At 48.3% G+C, this 18,843-nt stretch overlaps 1 protein-coding gene across 2 annotated transcripts in view; it reads right to left on the bottom strand.

The window, feature by feature from the left end:
- bcat1 (branched chain amino acid transaminase 1) overlaps positions 1-15,098 on the bottom strand; it is a 51,508-nt gene extending 36,410 nt beyond the window's left edge. The window contains exons 1-3 of one of the 2 annotated variants that reach the window (XM_033039454.1): positions 14,958-15,098; positions 14,878-14,914; positions 49-87 (exon numbers count right to left, since the gene is read on the bottom strand). In XM_033039454.1, coding sequence (XP_032895345.1) covers positions 49-87; positions 14,878-14,883 — 45 coding nt within the window. In that variant the 5' untranslated portion in view covers positions 14,884-14,914; positions 14,958-15,098. Of the gene's footprint in view, positions 1-48; positions 88-14,877 lie in introns of both variants that reach the window. The other variant, XM_033039453.1, reaches the window with a different exon arrangement.
- Between the last annotated feature and the right edge of the window lie 3,745 nt (positions 15,099-18,843).

Raw genomic sequence — 18,843 nt, 5'->3', positions numbered from 1 at the left:
CCTGACTCTTACACTGAATACATATGGTGACCAAGATTCAATCCATACCTTGAAGGTGTCAGCAGCAGTCTGTGGGAGTTTGGTGGTCTGCAGAGAAGAAAAGAAAACAGTAAATAGTTGGAAAATGCACCGTGTCAAGCTTCAATAATTCTATGTCTACTTTTGTCTACTATGTCTACTCTTTGTCTACTTCAATAATTCTATCTTGCTTTCAAGGAGGGCAGCACGGTTGCGCAGCGGTAGAGTTGCTGCCTTACAGCACTTGCAGTGCCGTAGACCCGGGTTCAATCCCGACTATGGGTGCTGTCTGGATGAAGTTTGTCCGTTCTCCCCCGTGACCCCGTGGGTTTTCTCCGAGACCCACTTCTCTCCAAAGACGTACAGGTTTGTAGGTTAATTGGCTCAGGTTTGTATACTTGGTATAAGTGTAAATTGTCCCTAGTGTGTGTAGGCTTGTGTTAATGTGTGGCGATCGCTGGTCGGCGCGGACTCGGTGGGCCGAAGGGCCTGTTTCCACGCTGTATCTCTAAACTAAACTAAATTAAAGAGGAGGTAATTTGGGCGGCACGGTGGTGCAGCGGTAGAGTTGCAGCCTCACAGTGCCGGAGACCCAGGTTCGATCCTGACGTCGGGAGCTGTCTGTGTGGAGTTTGTACATCCTCCCCGTGATCACGTGGAATTTTTATCGGGAGCTCCGGTTTACTCCCACATCTCAAATACGTGCAGATTTGCGGGTTAATTGGTTTCTGTAAATTGTCCCTAGTGTGTCGGATAGAACTAGCGTATAGTGTATAGTGTATTGCGTGTCGGTGCAGACTCGGTGGGCCGAAGGGCCTGCTTCAATGCCCTATCTCCAAACTAAACTAAACAGATAAGGTGAATGTACGGAGTGGATGAGTGCGGAAACGCACGCCTCCAGATTCAGGGACAGTTTCTTCCCAGCTGTTATCAGGCAACTGAACCATCCTACCACAACCAGAAATCTGTGCTGAACTATTATCGACCTCATTGGTGACCCTCGGACTATCCTTGATCAGACTTTGCTGGCATTACCTTGCACTAAACGTTATCCCCTTATCATGTATCCATACACTGTAAATGGCTCAATTGTAAACGCCGCAGCGAGACTCCTGACGGGCACCCAAAAAACGGACCACATCACCCCGATCCTGGCCTCTCTCCACTGGCTCCCTGTGCGGTTCCGAATAAATTTCAAGATCCTCCTTTATGTCTACAAAGCCCTTAACGGGCTTGCCCCCACCTACATCAAAAATCTGCTTACCCACCACTCCACCTCCGGGTCCCTCAGATCGGCCGACTTGGGGTTACTGAACATCCCGCGGTCTAGGCATAAGCTCAGGGGTGACCGTGCCTGTGAGGTTGCAGCTCCTGGACTTTGGAACAGCATCCCCCTTCCCATCAGAACTGCCCCCTCCATCGACTCCTATTAAGTCGAGACTTAAATCTCATCTTTACTCTCAAGCCTTTCTTGTCGTCCTCTGAGGGAGGGCTATATGTATGTATTTATGTATGTACTTAATCTATGAACCAATGTTGTATAACGTTAGTACCTGCACTGATGTAAAGCACTTTGGCCAACGAGAGTTGTTTTTAAATGTGCTATAGAAATAAAAGTGACTTGACTTGACATATCGTCTTGCTGCTGACTGGTTAGCACTCAACGAACGTTTTTCCCTGTACCCAGGTACGTGTGGCAATAAACTAAACTGAACATAGAACGAGTGAGACACAAAAAGGTCTGAAGAAGGGTCTCGACCCGAAACGTCACCCATTCCTTCTTTCCAGAGATGCTGCCTGTCCGGCTGAGTTACTCCAGCTTTTGTGTCTATCTCCAGTTTAAACTAGCATCTGCAGTTCCTTCCTACACATAGAACTGGTGTGGATGGGTGACCGAAGGTCGGCGTGGACTCGGTGGGCCTAAGGGGCACGTTTCTATGCTGTACCTCAAAACTAAATTCTGAGGCTATTGCAACAAGCCTTGTCAAGTCCAATTAACACTTCACCGAGATCTGCTGACAATTTATTCTCTCCATCACTCACAATTTCCTTAAACTCATTCACCCAGTGCTACGTAAATGCTGCATCTTAGAAGAGGACTGAAATGCATGATCCTCACTGGCTGGAGGAGAGCATGTGTCAACACACATTGCACCAGGCATTTTGTAACGACATGCACAAACAACCACAGAGGAACATTAGAGACGCTTCAAGCATTAACACTGTATACACATACAGCAGTAAACTCAATCACTATATTTGAGGGGACCTAATGAGGGGGGACCTTTAGTTTCATTTAGTTTAGAGATATAGCGCAGGACCCACCAGGTCCGCACCAACCAGCGATCCCCGCACATTAACACTATCCTACACACAATAGGGACAATTTACCCATATACCAAGCCAATTAACCTACAAAACCTGTACGTCTTGGGAGTGTGGGAGGAAACTGAAGATCTCGGAGAAAACCCACGTGGTCACAGGGAGTATCACAAACACGGTGCAGACAGCACCTGTGGTCGAGATTGAACCTGGGTCTCTGGCGCTGCAAGCGCTATAAGGCGGCGTGGCCACACTCATTGATTTTTTTTACCGAATACCCTTGGTTCCACACCATTCCAGGGCGGCACGGTGGCGCAGCGGTAGAGTTGCTGCCTTACAGTACCAGAGACCAAGGTTCAATCCCGACTAAGGGTGCTGTCGGTACGGAGTTTGCACGTTCTCCCCGTGACCTGCGTGGGTTTCCTCCAGGTGCCAATAATGCTTATTATTTAACGACTGATTTCCATTTCACTTCTCCTTCGCATTAGTTTTTACATTGGGTAATATTTCTTATCAGAAATTCTGTAGCTGTAATTCTGCGGTAAACTGAACTGAAACACTAACTTCCCTTCCTATTCCCCTTTCAGTCCTGGGCCTCCTCCACTACCAAACGCAAATTGGAGGAACAGCATCTCATATTTCGCCTGGGCAGCTTACACCACAGCGGTACGATATATTGATTTCTCTAACTTCAAGTAACCTTTGCATCCCCTCTCTCTCCATCCCTCCCCCACCCAAGTTGTCGTACTAGTTTCACTGTCGTCTTGCTGAGTTTCACTGTATGTATCGCTCAACCTTCTCCACAGTCAACAATGGATCATTGTGGGCTCCACCATTCCTTGATCATTGTAGCTGGCTTTGATCTATCTTTTTGCATATATTTCATTAATTTCCACAATGCAGCATTTCATATCTCTTGGCTCCCTCTCCCCTGACTCTGAGGAAGGGTCTCGACACAAAACGTCACCTATTATTTTTCACCAGAGTTGCTGCCTGACCAGCTGAGCTACTCCACCACTGTGACTATTTAAGAACTTGCATCTCCATGCAAGTTGAAACAGTTCCACGTTTACCCAGGGTGGGAGATTCAAAAATACAAGGACATAGGTTTACGGTGAGAGGGACAAGGTTTAATAGAAAGCTGAAGAGTAACATTTCCACTCAGAGGGTGGTGGATATATGGAACAAGATGCCAGAGGGGGTAGTTGAGGCAGGTACTAGAACTACACTTAGACAGATACTAGGAAAGGCTTAGGGGGATATGGGCTAAATGGGACTATCTTGGATGGCCTATATTGGTCAGCAGAAACAAGTTGGGCTGAAGGGCCTATTTCCATGCTGAATGAATCAATGACCTGCCCTCAGTATTCATTCATTGGTGGCACGGTGGCGCAGCAGTAGAGTCACTGCCTTATAGTGCCAGAGACCTGGGTTCGACCCTGACTACTGGTGCTGTCTCTGTGGAGTTTGTACGTTCACCCTGTGACCTGCGTGGGATTTTTCCAGCTGCTCCAGTTTTCTCGCACATCCAGGAGGCGTTCAGGTTTGTAGATGAATTAACTTACGTAAAATTGTAAATTGTCCCCAGATTCATTATTCAACATTATATATAGGATGGTGCTAGTATACGGGGTGATCGCTGGTCGGCGCGGACTCGGTGGGCCAAAGGGCCTGTTTCCTTGTTGAATCTCTAAAGCCTGAAGTCCCTCTCCGATTAGCCACACCCATAGCTCAGTGGTTTTTGCTGGTGTGCTATCTGTTCTGTGAATGAACCACTGAGTCACGGAACATTAAGACGCCCACACTCTCAACATCTCCTTGCAGTCTACCCCAAGATTGCATGTCCACCGTGGCTACTTGATGTGACCTAAAGATATCTCCTGTGTTATCAGGCTCACGCTGATTTTGTTTTTCTTTAACATTAATCTAATTTAATTAAAACACATTTATATTCCTTGGTTTTTGACCCTGCTTGAGACTTTGCTCCTGTTTTAGTGCTTTTAATGTTTTTAATTTTATTGTTTTTTACTCTCTCTTTTAATGTTTTTATTGTCGTGTAATAATTTTTTGTCCATCATTAGTCATGTACAGCACTTTGTTGCAACAGTGGTTGTCTTTAAAGTGCTCTATAAATAAAGTTATTATTATTATCATTACTGATTATGGACGTTATGAAGGAGACCCAGATCTGGCCGTTACCATTTAAACAATGCCACTTTCTGTATGAAATTTAACATCAAGGGCATCTGGGGAGATTACATCTGACAGCACAGAAACCCATTTAGGCAAGGACATGTGAGATTAGTTATCTGGTCTCTGCTATCTGAAATCGAGTTAGGCAAATTGTGGAAATAAGGAACTGCAGATGCTGATTAATACACAAAAGGACACAAAGTGCTGCAATAGCTCAGCAGGTCTGACAGCATCTGCGGAGAACATGGATAGGTGGCGTTTCAGGGGGAAAAAAGGCCCTGACCCAAAAACATCACCGATCTATGTTCTCCAGAGATGCTGCCTGACCTGCTGAGTTACTCCAGCACTGAGTGTTCTTTTAGATAAAATATGTGCCTTTCACATTCAGGGCAATGCATAAAACCTCCACCTTGGAAAATGCATGGTCAGAATATTACCGAACCAGATTAGTTAATACCAACTGTCCAAGTAACCACCTTGCCCCAGTGTGCAAGTTTAGTTTAAAGATACAGCACGGAAACAGACCCTTTCGGCCCACCGGGTCCGCGCTGACCAGCGATCCCCGCACATTAACACTATCCTACACCCACCTGGGCCAATTTTTCCATTTACCAAGACAATTAACCTACAAACATGTACGTCTTTGGAGTGTGGGAGCAAAATCGAAGATCTCGGAGAAAACCCACGCAGGTCACGGGGAGAACGTACAAACTCCGTACAGACAGCACCCGCAGTCGGGATCGAACCCGGGTCTCCGGCGCTGCATTCGCTATATGGCAGCGACTCTACCGCTGCGCCACCGTGCCATCCCGAGGAGTAGATGGAAGGGACTGGGTGCGTTTATGGAACTTTCAGAAACCCTTCAGAGGGTTGATTCAAGATTCACTGTCACCCAAAACTGATCGGCTTCAAGACATCCACCCATGCTCACAATGTTCAAATAAATACAACATTTTAAATTTTGTTTTGTTTAAAGATACAGCGCAGAAACAGGCCCTTCGGTCCCACTGAGACCGCGCCGACCAGCGATCACCCCGTACATTAGCACTCACCTAGACCCACTAGGGACAATTTACCATGTTACCGAAGCCAATCAACCTACAAACCTGTACGTTTTTGGAGTGTGGGAGGAAACCGGAGCACCCGGAGAAAACCCACGCAGGTCACGGGGAGAACGTACAAATTCTGTACAGACCGCACCTGTAGTCAGCATCGAAGTGAAGCGCTGTGAAGCAGGAACTCTACCGTGGGGCCACTGTGCCGACCCTAATTATTATATTACATTTTCTTGCTCAATTCGGTGACGCAGAGATAATAAATGTTCTCTTTGCATCCTTCACATGAGAAAGGACTTGTTCATCATGTTCTGGCCAAGAAATGCATACACTGCGTACTGATGAAATAACCTGAACAAGGATTTGGACCGTCACTTGCCCTTCAGTGTTGAGGGCATTACAATCAGTAGCAATTATTCCATTATGGGTGGGTGCAAGAGAACATAACACACCATAGTACAGAATATAGCCACAAAGTGCTGGAGTAACTCAGCGAGTCACAGTCATAGAGTGGAAACAGGCCTTTTGGTCCAACTTGCCCGCAGAGACCAACCTATCCCATATATATTAGTCTCACCTGCCTGCGTTTGGCCCATATCCCTCTAAACCTGCCCTGTCCATGTACCTGTCCAAATGTTTGTTAAACATTGCAATAGTCCCTGCCCCAGCTACCTCCTCCGGCAGCTCGTTCCATTCACCCACCACCCTTTGTGTGAATGTTAACCCTCAGATTCCTATCAAATCTTTACCCCCATCACCAAAAATCTATATCCTCTGATTCACAATTCCTCAACTCTGGGCAAGGGACAATGTGCTTTTACCCAATCTATTCCTCTCAAGATCACCCCTCATCCTCCTGCGCTCCCTATAGCTCAGTCCATCCCTGGAGTCAGGCAGCATCTCCAGAGAAAAATGGATAGTTGACGTTTCGGCTCGGGGCTCTGCTTCACACTGACAGTAGGGGGTGGAGCTGGGGGGGGGGGGGGGGGATTGGAGGAAAGTAAAGGGCTGGAGGCAAGAAAAAAAACGGACTAATCAAGGCCGGCCACAAATGACCACAAGCAGAGCGTTGCCAAGTAGGACCATTGGTGGCTACGGAAAGTTCAGGTTCAAGTGAGTTTATTGTCATGTGTCCCTGATAGGATTCAGCACACAGCACATAGTAGGCATTTACTACAAAACAGATCAATGTGTCCATATACCGTCATATAAATATATACACACATGAATAAATAAAATAAAATGATAAAGTGGGATCTGAACTGTGGAACTGCTAAACCGACTAGGGTGGTAGGGTGGAGGAAGGGGGCAAGGAGGGAGGGGAAAGGGGAGGTGAGTGTAAGATGAAGTCATTTAGAAATTAGAGAATTCTATGTTCATGCCGCTGGATTTCAAGCTACCCAAGCCAAACATAAGCTCATTAGATCATTTGTAGCTGGCCCTAAATTGGTCCTGACCTATTCTCGGCTCCAGTTCTTCACCACCCCCCCCCCCCCCCCCACTTCCTACTTTCAGTCTGAACAAGCCAGAGATGCTGCCTGACCCGCAGAGCTACTCCAGCACTTTGTGTTTATCTTTGGTATAAACCAGCACTTGCAGTTCTTTGTTACTACACAACAGTACAGCACAGGGGCAGGTGTTTCAGCCCACAATGCCAATGCTAAACATAATGCCAAAGTACACCAATCTCTGTTCATGATCCATATACACCCCCCCCCCCCCCCCCCATTATCCATGTGCCTATCTAAAAGCCTCTGGCCATTCTTCCCTCTGCAAGATGAGCAGACATTGATCTAATGGAGGAGGCATCAAGAACTGACGGAAAGGAAGAGGTCTGGTGTTTGTTTCAATGGGTGGGTGGCTGTCTCGTATTCAGCTCAACATCAGGTCAGAAACCTAGTACCCACTTCATGCCTGTCCAACAGTGGGCTCAGAGACACACTGTCAACCTATGCCTGTCTCTAGACCTGAAACGTCACCCATTCCTTCTCTCCAGGGATGCTGCCTGACCCGCAGAGTTACTCCAGCTTTTTGTGCCTATCTTCGGTTTAAACCAGCATCTGCAGATCCTTCCTGCACATTATGCCTGTCCCACACTGGGGTCAAAGATCTAGTGCCCAGTTCATGCCCGCTCAACACAATGGTCAGGGACCCTGTGCCCACTTTATGCCAGCTCAACTCTAGATTCAGAGACCCAGTGCCCAACACATGCCTGTCCCACACACTAGGGTCAGAGTTCTCGTGCCCATCCCTTGCCAGCCCAACACCGGGGTCAGAGACCCTGTGACCTACCCATGCCAGTCTAAAACCAAGGTTATAGTCCTGGTGCCCAGTCTATGCCAGCCCATCACTAAGGTTGAAGACCCAGTGCCCAGTCCATGCCTGTACCAGTATCAACTCATGCCTGTGCCACACTAGGGTCAGAGACCCAGTGCCCAGTTTATGGCAGCCTAACACCTAAATCAGTGCCCAGCACAATGCCAGCCGCTCACCCAGTTTAAAGACCAGTCAAATTAGCCATGACCCTTGGTCAGAGGTCCAATACACACTGCACCTTCTCCAGACCAGCAATCCAGTGTCAATCTCACCAGCACCCGCAGCCCTGGGCCCAGAACCCCATTACCCACTTGGCCAACGGCCACACACCCAGGGCAAGAACCCGACACCATCATGCCCAGAGATACAGCCCAAGGAATGCCCCCCCCCCCCCCCCCCCCCCCGGCAACGCACGTTTAATGCATCTGTACCAGTGCATCCATACTCAAGCCACTTTGGAAAATTCCTAAACACATGTAATGCAACCAAACCCAACCTCCAGAGGTCACAACAGGGACTGCTCTTGGGTCCAGGAGCTCATGAAGCACAGATAAGGAAGTGACATCTCTCTGCATCTTTGCCCGACCTTTGTCAACTGACTTCCACCAGGAATACTCAGAGATACAAACTCAAGAAAAAACCCAAAAACAGATGGAAATGAGTGGCGGTAATTACTGGCCGGTTTTGCCCCAATCCCCTGTTCCCACTTCCCTATATTACAATCAGCCTGATGGAGGGTCCCGAACGGAAACATCGACTCTGGAGTTTAGAAGGGTGAGAGGAGATCTCATTGAAACATATAAGATTGTTAAGGGCTTGGACACGCTGGAGGCAGGAAACATGTTCCCGATGTTGGGGGAGTCCAGAACCAGGGGCCACAGTTTGAGAATAAGGAGTAGGCCATTTAGAACGGAGATGAGGAAACACTTTTTCTCACAGAGAGTTGTGAGTCTGTGGAATTCTCTGCCTCAGAGGACGGTGGAGGCAGGTTCTCTGGATGCTTTCAAGAGAGAGCTAGATAGGGCTCTTAAAGATAGTGGAGTCAGGGGATATGGGGAGAAGGCTGGAACGGGGTACTGATTGGGGATGATCAGCCATGATCACATTGAATGGTGGTGCTGGCTCGAAGGGCCGAATGGCCTACACCTGCACCTATTGTCTATTGTCCATGGTCTATTGTCTATTAGTTCCACGTTATCCCACTTTCTCATCCGCTCCATACACATGAGGGGCAATTCACAGAGGGCCGATTAACCTACGAACCCGCACATCTTTGTAGGACTAATGCACATAAAGCTGCTGGCCCTGACGGCATCCCCGGGCGCGTGCTCAGGGCCTGTGCTGCGCAGCTGACAGACGTCTGGACTGACATCTTCAACCTGTCACTTGCCCAAGCAGTTGTCCCCACGTGCCTTAAAACCACCTCCATCGTGCCAGTGCCAAAACACTCCACTGCGGCAAGCCTCAATGACTTCCGCCCAGTTGCACTTACCCCCATCATCACCAAGTGCTTCGAGAGGCTGGTCCTGGCACACCTCAAAAGCTGCCTACCCCCCACACTGGATCCCTATCAGTTTGCCTACCGCAAGAACAGGAGTACGGAGGATGCCATCTCAACGGCACTTCACTCCGCCCTCTCCCACCTCAACAACAGAGACACTTACGTAAGAATGCTGTTCATCGATTACAGCTCAGCATTCAACACCATTATACCATCAAAACTGATCACCAAACTCGGTAACCTGGGCATCGACCCCTCCCTCTGCAACTGGATACTGGACTTTCTAACCAACAGACCCCAGTCTGTTAGGTTAGACAAGCACACCTCTTCAACCCTCACCCTGAACACCGGCGTTCCACAGGGCTGTGTGCTGAGCCCCCTCCTCTACTCCCTCTTCACCTATGACTGCACACCTGTACATGGTACTAACACCATCATCAAGTATGCAGATGATACAACGGTGATTGGCCTCATCAGCAACAACGATGAGTCGGCCTACAGGGAGGAGGTCCAGCACTTAGCAGCATGGTGCGCTGACAACAACCTGGCCCTTAACTCCAAGAAGACCAAGGAGCTCATTGTAGACTTCAGGAAGTCCAGGGGCGGCACGAAGAGGTGGTGAAGCCAAGATTACCAACAACATTTATGAAGCATCTTGATAGGTACTTGAATGAATGAGCAAGGCATAAATGGATATCGAATTAATGCGGGCAAATGGGATTAGTAATAGGTACGTCTGAAGAAGGGTTTCGGCCCGAAACGTTACCTATTTCCTTCGCTCCATAGATGCTGCTGCACCCGCTGAGTTTCTCCAGCATTTTTGTGTACCTTAGTAATAGGTATGTTGGTCAGCGTAGACAGGTAGGAGGTCCAGCTCCTAGCAGCATGGTGCGCTGACAACAAACTGGCCCTTAACACCAAGAAGACCAAGAAGCTCATTGTGGACTACAGAGGGTCTAGGGGCGGCACACACACCCCCATCCATATTAACGGGACGGAGATGGAACGTGTTTCCAGCTTCAGGTTTCTGGGGATCAACATCTCTGATGACCTCTCTTGACCCACAACACCTCAACACTGGTCAAGAATGCTCACCAGCGTCTCTTCTTCCTGAGGAGACTGAAGAAGGTCCATCTGTCTCCTCAGATCCTGGTGAACTTCTACCGCTGCACCATCGAGAGCATCCTTACCAACTGCATCACAGTATGGTATGGCAACTGCTCTGTCTCCGACCGGAAGGCATTGCAGAGGGTGGTGAAAATTGCCCAACGCATCACTGGTTCCTCGCTCCCCTCCATTGAGTCTGTCCAAAGCAAGCGTTGTCTGCGGAGGGCGCTCAGCATCGCCAAGGACTGCTCTCACCCCAACCATGGACTGTTTACCCTCCTACCATCCGGGAGGCGCTACAGGTCTCTCCGTTGCCGAACCAGCAGGTCCAGGAACAGCTTCTTCCCGGCGGCTGTCACTCTACTCAACAACGTACCTCGGTGACTGCCAATCACCCCCCCCCCCCCCCCCCCCCCACACTTATTATCACTTATTATTATTTATTCAAATCATTTGCTATGTCGCTCTTCCAGGGAGATGCTAAATGCATTTCGTTGTCTCTGTACTGTACACTGACAATGACAATTAAATTGAATCTGAATCTGAATCTGACTTTCCGATGTGGGAGGAAACCAGAGCACCCGGAGGAATCCCACGCGATCCACAGGGAGAACGTGCAAACTCCACACAGACAGCGCACCGAGGTCAGGATGGAACCCGGGTCTCTGGCGCTGTGAGGCAGCGGCTCTACCCGATTGCGGCCGGCTTTTTTCTGTCTACGGCGGGCGGTTCTCAGTAGATGGCGGCAGAGATGCGGAGACGTCACATACTGGCACATGATGAGCAGGACAACTGCAGAAGCCCGGCTCTGCTGCTCAGAGAGTCAGCTGAGCCAAACACTGAGTGCAGAGTGGGACTGAGTCCATGTACCCATGCCAGGACCCAAATATATCAGTGACCTTGCCCAAAGACACAGCTCTGCCGAAGAACTGCAGCACACTGATGCCGCTGCCCCACTGTACCGCACTTAGGCTCAATCAAATGTGTCATTACCCCCACCACAAAGCCAAGCCGACATCCCGAATCTGTCCTTGCTTTTCCACCTCGTACACACGGCTGACCTCCCTTCCCCCCTGTACCCTCCTCACCCCTCCGGTTAACCCAAGAACTTGCTTTTACAAATGCAAATAAATGTTGTCAATCAGTAACTTTCTCATCGCAGACGCAAGGTTCAGCGGCCGATAGTTCCCTGGCTTATCCCTGCTGCCCTTCTTAAACAAAGGAACAGCATTAGCCACCCTCCAGTCTTCCGGTATCTCATCTGTGGCTAACGAAGATCGAGAGGTGTATAGGAAGGAACTGCAGATGCTGATTTATAGACACAAGGTGCTGGAGTAACTCAGCGGGTCAGGTAGAGATAGTCACAAAGAGGAGGGGGGATTGGGAGATGGGACGGGGCCGTGAGGGGCACAGTGGGTAGGATGAGTGGAGGAGAGGGGATATTCAGGGAGAAAGGGAGGGGAGAGGGAGGGGAGGGGGTGGGAGAGGGGACGGGGAGGAGACGAGGAGGTGACGGGATGAGATTGAGGGGGGAGGGGACGGGAGGGGACATTAAAGGGGAGGGGATATTGAGGGGGGAGGGGAGGGAACATGGAGGGGGGAGTGGAGTGGAGGGGAGGGTGACTGGACGGGGGGGGTTACAGGGACGGGCAAAATATAGCGTACAACTGATGCGCGTAAGGGGGCCTGTGACTGAATGACAGGTGAATCACTCGTGCGTGACGTCAACGGCATTTGCAACACACACGCACGCACGCTGTTGTATCAGATCTAGGATCTGTCTGTAAGTGGTGATTACAGATTAGTAGCAGTCAAATACGGGACAAGGGCAGCCCCGTATGGGACAAACCATTTTAGCCCAATATATGGGTAATCCCGGCTAATACGGGACAGTTGGCAACCCTGGTCCCAGCACAGATCCCTGCCGGACTCCACTGGTCACAGACCTCCTGCCTGAATATTGTCCTTCCACCACAACCTTCTGTCTTCTATCAGCAAGCCAATTCTGATTCCATATGACATAGGAGTAGAATTAGGCCATTCGGCCCATCGAGTCTACTCTGCCATTCAGTCACGGCTGACCTACTTATCCCTCTCATCCCCATTCTCCACATAACCTTGTTGGCCCTTGTCTTGGCCTCCACTGTCATCTGTGGTAACAAAATCCACAGATTCACCACCCTTTGGCTTAAGAAATTCTTCCTCGTCTCCTTTCTAAAGGTAGGTCCTTTCATATGACCTAGTCACTATGAATCAGATCATTGTAATCTTCTGGAACAGTCTACCATGGGGAACTTTATCAACTGCCTTACCATAATCCATGTAGACAACATCCAACCACCCGACCAGTATCACTCACTTTCATCATTTCTTTAAAAAAACTTGATCTTTAGGACGACTTACTAAATCCTTTCCGATCCATGCACTTTGCCAAGTGTCTTTTTTTAAGGTGGAAACAGGCCCTGCGGCCCACTGAGTCCGCGCCGACCATCGATCCCCCTTACACGCACACTAGGGACAATTTACGATCTGTTACCGAAGCCAATTAGCCTACAAAGCTGCACATCTTTAGGGTGAGGGAGGAAACCGGAGCACCCGGGGAAAACCCAACCGGTCACGGGGAGAAGGTACAAACTCCGTACAGACAGCACCCGTGGTCAGGATGGAACCCGGGTCTCTGGCGCTGTAAGGCAGCAACTCTACCACTGCGCCACCGTGCCAACCTTTAAAATGATGTTATAATACTTGCCTCAACTACTTCCTCTAGCAGCTCATTCCAAATTCCCACCACTCTCTGAATGAAATAAATTACCCCTCAGGCTCATGTTAAATTTGTGATTCCCCTATCCTGGGTAAAAGATTGACTTGAATGGTCGCGAGTGGCAACAGAAAGAAAGGGAGATTGTGATCCTCTTAAATGGTGTTTGTTAAAGTCCAGAAGTTCATGTGATTGGAGCTGAATTAGGCCATTCGGCCCATCAATTAGCCCATTCGGCTAACCTACTCTGCCATTCAATCACGGATGATCTATCTTTCCCTCTCAAGCCCCTTCTCCTTCTCCCCATAACCCCTGACACCCGAACTAATTAAAGCAAGGAAATTAAAACAAAGTTAATTTTACAACCCAGATATGTTTCATTCATGGGAATGACCTGTTTAGTCCCACGTCCCTAGCTAGTAGTCGTAGCTAGTCTTCAACATAGGCGACGGAGGTTGAAGGATGTCTTCAACATGACACTTTTTCAAACTCTCCTAAACTCTTCTAAACTCGCCGATTAGGTCGCCGCAGTGGGACAGCCCCTTTACTCAGCGGGGCAGGCAGCATCTCTGGATAGAAGGAATGGGCGACGTTTCGGGCCGAGACCCTTCTTCAGACTGAGAATCAGGGGATAGGGAGACACAGAGATATGGAAGGGTAAGGCGTGAAAACGTGAGATCAAAGGGGAGGGGGATCCTGAAACATGTGGAATGGTTCATTGTTAGCTCGGGGAAGCTGACAAAGAGACACACCAAGTAAAATGTAATCGGGGGGTCAGTCAAAATAGTCGGAGAACTGGGATGGTGAAAGAGAGGGAAAGCAAGGGTTACTTGTTTGTGAGCTGCCCAAGCGTAATATGCTTGGGCAGCTCACGGAGCTGCGAAAACACAGCTGTCAGAGGCGGATGGAGCACAGCAGAGTGAATAGAGTACAACATCCTAACGTCATCTGGAACCATGCATTCCAGGCACGCTGCCACACACCAATGGAGATGATTAGGAGGGGGATTAAAATGAGCCCACTCTATATTTTACACATGCAGTCTTTTTTTCTAACCCTGCAATTTTACGTTATATTTTTCACCCTAGCCCCTAAAAACGATGCAATAATTCGTAACCCTGCGTTATTACGTTATATTATTTTTAACGTTTCAATTTAATGTTATATTGTGCATGTTAGCGCCTAAAACGGCAATAATTTTTAACCCTGCAATTTTATATTATTATTTTGCACCATAGCGTCTAAAACTATGCAACAATTTTTAACATTTCAATTTAATGTTATTTTGTGCATGTTAGCGTCTAAAGCTAAGTAATAATGTTGAACCCTGCCATTTATATATTTGCATGTTTGTCTCTAAAACTGCAATAATTTTTAATCCTGCAATTTTATATTTTGCATGTTAGCGCCTAAAACGATTCAATTGTTTTGAATTCTGCAATTTAAAAAAAAGAACAGTTACAGTACAATTACTGCGGCTCCCTTGCTCATTGCAACCAAAGATCTTATTGCAACAACATGCATCTGACATTCATTCGCGTTAAGCCGAGCGGTGCTAAGACAAGGCTTTGTTGAAACCGCGCGTAGCCAGCACGACTGGTATTTACCTCCATGTTGCTGTGGAGAAGCTGGAGAACGGAACGATCGGAGCCGGGGCTGGGAGAAAGGAACTTGTCAGAGCCGAGAGCCAGTTGCGAGACAGACTGCAAGACAGAGCTCCCTCTCTGGTGGTGCGCTGGCGAGCGATAGGTGACACGTTTGCAGCGTTTGTTGTGTGTTGCCTTTCGCTCTTCTATTTAAGGTGGATGCGACCTGCCTCCAATTGCATCAGCCGGGAAGACGGCGAGAACCTCGCCTCCCCCCAAATCCTGAGCCCTCCCATCTGAGCTCCACAACCACGCTGTTTCCATATGTATCCGCGTGTCGTTTGCATTCGCTTGTATGTTGAAACACATTTTTTGGAATGAAGGTCCCTACTGGTTCCAAACTGTGTGTGTGTGTGTTCAGATGTTCCATAAAACATCTTGTTCCTGGCGCACTCCAGTTGCCTGGGCTGATGCAGAGAGCGTGTTGGAAGCAACTACAGACGCTGGTTTACGCCGAAGGTAGACACGAAATACTGGAGTCACTTTAGGATCTGTGGAATTCTCTGCCTCAGGTGGAGGCAGGTTCTCTGGATGCTTTCAAGAGAGAGCTAGATAGGGCTCTTAAAAATAGCGGAGTCAGGGGATATGGGGAGAAGGCAGGAACGGGGTACTGATTATCGATGATCAGCCATGATCACATTGAATGGCGGTGCTGGCTCGAAGGGCCGAATGGCCTACTCCTGCACCTATTGCCTATTGCCCCGAAACGTCACCCGTCCCTTCTCTCCAGAGATGCTGCCTGACCCGCTGAGTTACTCCAGCGCTTTGTGTCTACCTCTGATGTAGAGAGTGTCAGGACCCTGCCTGCCTGTCCCTTGTTTGCGCGTTTGGGGCCATAGCAATAGAATGGAAGTAATTGGAAAGAATGGTGTGATGAGAGGTCTCCACCCCTAACATTACCCGCACCTTCTCTCCAGAGATGCTGCCTGACTCACCGAGTTACTCCAGCGCTTTGTGTGTGTGTCCTTTTGTGTATTAACCAGCATCTGCAGTTCTTTCGTTCTTCTACATACTATAATAATACCTTGTGTTTAAGAAGGAACTGCAGATGCTGGAAAATCGAAGGTAGACAAAAATACACATTAATAATACCTTGTTTGGTTGCTTTGTTCAAGTCAAGTCAAGTCACTTATATTTCTATAGCACATTTAAAAAACAACTTTCGTTGACCAAAGTACTTTACATTGGCGGAGGTACTAATGTTATACAACATTGGTTCATAGATTAAGTACATACATAAACACATACAGTCTAGACTTAAAAGAGTCGATGGAGGGGGCAGTTCTGATGGGAAGGGGGATGCTGTTCCACAGTCTAGGGGCTGCAACCGCAAAGGCACGGTCGCCCCTGAGCTTATGCCGAGACCGCGGGATGTTCAGTAACCCCAAGTCGGCCGATCTGTGGGACCTGGAGGTGGTGTGGTGGGTAAGCAGACTTTTGATGTAGGTGGGGGCAAGCCCGTTAAGGGCTTTGTAAACATAAAGAAGGATCTTGAAAGTTATTTGGAACCGCACAGGGAGCCAGTGGAGAGAGGCCAGGATCGAGGTGATGTGGTCCCTTTTTCGGGTGCCCGTCAGGAGTCGCGCTGCGGCGTTTTGGACCAGTTGCAGGCGGGACTGGGAAGATTGGCTGATGCCAGTGTAAAGGGAGTTGCAGTAATCTAGGCGGGAGGAGATAAATGTGTGGATGGTCTTTTCGAGGTCATCAAACTGGAGGAATTGTTTTATTTTAGCTATCGTCCGAAGCTGAAAGAAGCTAACTTTTACCACGGCATTGACTTGTTTGTCAAATTTCAATGCTGAGTCAAATATCACGCCAAGGTTGTTGACGTGAGGTTTGAGTAATGGGGTAAGGCTTCCAAGGCTGCCTGCTATCGTTTTGATTGGGTTCTACATTGACTGCTCCACTGTGAAATCTCCTCAAGGTTTTGCCCTCACTTGGAGAAGTCCACCTCCAGTCTGAGGAAGGGTGTTGTGCAGGTTTGTAGGTTAATTGGCTTCAGTAAAGATTGTAAATTGTCCTTAGTGTGTAGGATAGTGTTAAGGGCCTGTCCCACTTTCACGAGGTAATTCACAAATTCTCCCGAGTTTTCCCCTTGATTCAAACTCGCAGAATGTTCGTAACGAGTCCGTAGGAGGTCATAGGAGTTTGTAGATATATCGTAGCGGCTCGTTATGCCAGCCGTAGGTACTCGTGGCATCAGGTAAGTCGGGACGTCTTTTCCAGCCCGATAAAAATGTCCACGAGTAAAAAAATGGTCAGGATGAAAGAAATTGCAACTTTTTACTCGTGAGGAGGGCGTCGAAATAGTCGTGGGAATTCGTAGACATTCTCGTAGGAGTTCGTGAGCATAGTCGTGGAAGGTCTAGGAGTTCGTAGATTACCTCAATTTTTTTATTTTTTTTAGGTCCTTTAAACTCGGCAGAGGTTATGAATTAGGTCGTGAAAGTGGGACAGGCCCTTTAGTGTACGGAGATAGCTTGTCAGCGCGGACCCGCTGGGACAAAGGGCATGTTTCTGCGCTATATCCATAAACTAAACTAAATGCTTGAAGTCCCCTGGTGTAACTAGGTGGTTGATGGTTGGCATAGACTCAGTGGGCCAAGGGGCTTGTGTGATCCCACGACTACCCTGTCTTTTCGAAAGATGACCATTTACTAAAGTGTAGCCATTGCTACAATGCAGGGAAAGGTTACTACCTTTAAATACATAGATAGAAAATAGGTACAGAGGCCATTCGGCCCTTCGAGCCAGCACCGCCATTCAATGTGATCATGGCTAATCATCCACACTCATTACCCCATTCCTGCCTTCTCCCCATATCCTTTGATTCCACTAGCCCTAAGAGCTAGTACTTCCTACAGAGTAAAGCTATAAACAAATTACAAGCTAATGACATCAAAGGGGTGTGGCAAGGTCTGCAGGCTATCACAGACTATAAAACCAAGCACCATGTTCTAGACAGCGACCCCTCCCTCCCTGGGAGGCTCAATGACTTTTACTGTCGTTTTGGCAAGGGCAACCATCAGTCCCCCTCTTTAACCACAGAGCTGGGCGACACTACTCCTACTGTCTCAGAACATGACGTCAGAACCCTGCTCCGCCAGCTTAACACCAGGAAGGCAGCAGGGCCTGACGGTGTGGCGCCTGCTACATTAAGATACTGCTCTAATGAACTGACACCCGTCCTCACCTCCATTTTCAACTGGTCACTTCAACTCTCAATTGTGCCTGCTTGTTTCAAGTCAGCTGTGATCGTACCAGTCCCCAAGAAAAATAACATCACTTGCCTTAACTTCAGTCATCATGAAGGTTCTTGAGAGACTGGTATGCAAACATCTTTCCAGCATTACACTTGATCCCTATCAATTCACCTACAGAGCCAACAGAAGTGTAGATGATGCAGTGTCCCTCTGTGTGCACTCCATCCTCCAACACCTGGAATCCAGATCCACATATGCTCGCATTCTTTTTGTGGATTTTAGCTCCGCTTTCAATACCATCGTTCCTGTAAAGTTGATACACACTTTACAGGAACTGGGGGTCAACTCATCTCTATGTAAATGGATCTATAGCTGTCTATGTGACAGAAATCAGGTGGTAAAAATTGGTAATCATGTCTCACTGGCTAGGTTCCTGAACATCGGCGCCCCCCAGGGTTGCGTTTTATCACCTCTTCTGTACTCTGTATACACACATTTTTGCTGTTCACACTCTGACTCTGTCTTGTTGTTTAAGTTTGCAGATGACACATCTGTGGCAGGTCTTATTACCAATAACATCGATACCGTTTACCGTAGTGAAGTAGAGGAGCTAGTAAGGTGGTGTGAGAACAACAACCTCATACTTAACATCTCAAAAACTAAGGAGCTGGTTGTTGATTTCAGAAAGAAGGCCACCCCCCTCCTCCCTCTCTTCATCAATGGA

This window comes from Amblyraja radiata, chromosome 21 (assembly GCF_010909765.2).
Source record: "Amblyraja radiata isolate CabotCenter1 chromosome 21, sAmbRad1.1.pri, whole genome shotgun sequence".
Classification (NCBI taxonomy): Eukaryota; Metazoa; Chordata; class Chondrichthyes; order Rajiformes; family Rajidae; genus Amblyraja; species Amblyraja radiata.
The sequence above is the reverse complement of the archived record's forward strand: the minus strand, read 5'-3'. Positions and strand labels throughout refer to the sequence as shown.